The sequence below is a fragment of the Echinops telfairi genome, unplaced genomic scaffold (assembly GCF_000313985.2).
Source record: "Echinops telfairi isolate 266 unplaced genomic scaffold, ASM31398v2 ScPeMD7_1;HRSCAF=3_0, whole genome shotgun sequence".
NCBI classification, from domain to species: Eukaryota; Metazoa; Chordata; class Mammalia; order Afrosoricida; family Tenrecidae; genus Echinops; species Echinops telfairi.
The window spans coordinates 43,999,747-44,001,946 of record NW_022103896.1 but is presented as its reverse complement, the minus strand read 5'-3'; the positions used below and the strand labels follow the sequence as shown (position 1 = coordinate 44,001,946).

The 2,200-nt window shown below is 37.3% G+C and overlaps 1 protein-coding gene across 4 annotated transcripts in view; it reads left to right on the top strand.

The window, feature by feature from the left end:
* The window catches only part of NDUFAF6 (NADH:ubiquinone oxidoreductase complex assembly factor 6), a 39,412-nt gene that overhangs the window by 9,069 nt on the left and 28,143 nt on the right, over positions 1–2,200 (top strand). For 2 of the 4 annotated variants that reach the window (XM_004697467.2, XM_045298908.1), the window contains exon 2: positions 600–699. In XM_004697467.2, the coding sequence (XP_004697524.1) occupies positions 600–699 (100 nt within the window). Of the gene's footprint in view, positions 1–599; positions 704–1,855; positions 1,902–2,200 lie in introns of those variants that run through there. The other 2 variants (XM_045298881.1, XM_045298827.1) reach the window with 2 other exon arrangements.

Genomic DNA, 2,200 nt, shown 5'->3' with positions numbered 1-2,200 from the left:
CAAGACAGAGCAAAACCAAGCAACACTGTACAACAAAACAGCAACAACATCAATCCACTGACGAAGAACAAATTAAAATATACCAAGCCCAACCTCTTTTTTTTTTTCATTTTTGAAACAGTCTTATTGACACATAATGCACATAGGATATAATTCAGCAGTTCAATAATAGCTAGAAGAGTGTACACCACCACCACAGCCCATTCTAGAGCATTTTCTTCTTGTGCTCATTGTTACTAGCTCCCCATTTCTCCCAGCCTCCCCTGCCAGACCCCTAAGAAGCCATTAATGTAGTCACTGTCTGCAGATTCCCCCATGCTGATTCCATATACTGAGACAAGATGAAGTCTCAATTTCTTAATATGTGTATGTGTGTGTGTACTTGGTGTTCAAATTATCATACAGCGATAATGTATGTATCTCTTTAACTGGTTAGGAACTGGGGGCAAATAGATTTTTTTCCCCCCGCTATTGTTGAGAAATAGGTATAAAGTATATGAACTTTTAATCAAGTTCTGAGCAGAAACTAATGTTGGTTAATATTTTTGTGTGCAAATTGGAAGTGAAGAATTACTATCTTTTTTGCCTATTTGTTACAGGAGACGAGATTATGAAAGCTACTTATGCTCCCTGCTGCTCCCTGCAGAATCCCGACGTGCTGCATTCGCATTGAGAGCCTTCAATGTAGAACTGGCTCAGGCTGGTATTAAAATATCTTAACATTTCATTTACAGAATGGTGATATTATGGGCTTAATGTTGAACAGTAAAGAAATATATTTATAATTTATATGTTAGAAAATTTAAAGATCTCTGCTGGTGATTTATTTCTCCTGCTAACTATGTAGTCTTAATAATTAGACTGTAAAAATACAGCTATCTGATGGACTCAGTGTTTCTGAAAATTTTATTTCTTCTAAGGCTTTTACCCTGTGAAACTGCAGAACAAACCTCAGTTTGTTCACTTGAAGAGGTTTGTCAGAATATCACTGCTTATCATCTCCAACAATTGTCTAACTGCTGTTTACATAGTGAGTGTTCCAAAGTGAGGTTGTAGCTCTAACGTAAAATAGGGAATGGAAGCAATTACAGCAAATTCGGAACTCAGATCATAATCAACCTACTTTCTAAAAATATTTTGTAGTGCACTTTTAGCTTTCCAGAAAAAAATAGCAGAAATTCCAAGTTTCCAAATACTCCTACCTTCTGCATACAATTGCCCTTAATGCTGACTTCTTAATTAATGTGTTTGTAACTATCAATGAGCCAATATTGGTTATTACTAGCTTTTTAATTCCCATTAGGGTTCACTCTTTGTGTTTTATGATTTGTGTTATGTACCGTTATATTATCAAGCAGAATATCCTTGACACTTGAACAACATTGGTATGAACTGCACAGACCCCTTTATACATGGATTGGCCCCCACCCAGCCCTGTTGTTTATTCAGCTAAGTATTGCAACTGTCCGCTTAAAGCATGGTGTGATGCTAATCATTTCTCTATGTGTGGTTCTCCAGTCAGTGGAATTGGAAGGGTGGAGGATAAGCACCCTTACTAGAAAGAGTACCCACTCGGCTTTTTAAGCAGATACTCCCAATATCACCTGTAAGTGGGCCTTTGCAGTTCAAATGTGTGTTGTTCAAGGGTCAGCTGTCAGTTAAGCATGGATATTCTATCATGTGGCAGCTGGCCACCCATAGCACCTGTATTGTTCAAGGGCCCATTGTTGTTTTATTCCCCTAAAAATTTCTCGGTCTTCCACTATTCACCTTTCTCCTCACCCTCATATCTCCCCCATACCATGGCAGCCACAGTGTTTTTATTGTCTTTATTGTTTTGTTTTACCCAATCTAGAATGTTGTGAAGTTGAAATCATACTGTATGCAGCATTTTCAGATTGGTATGTTTAACTTGTAATATGCATTTAAAATAACTGTGTTTTATGACTTGACAACTCATTTCTTTTTGTCACTGTACTGTTTCATTGTGTGGATGTGCCACAGTCGATCTGTTCACCTACTGAAAGTCAGTGCGGTTGAGTCCAAGTGTTGGCAGTTATTAATTGAGCTGTTGTGGGGACATATTTTATTTATTTATTTATTTATTTTAAAAGTCATTTTATTGGGGGCTCGTACAACTCTTATCACAATCACATCCATTGTGTCAAGCACATTTGTACATTTGTTGCCATCATCATTC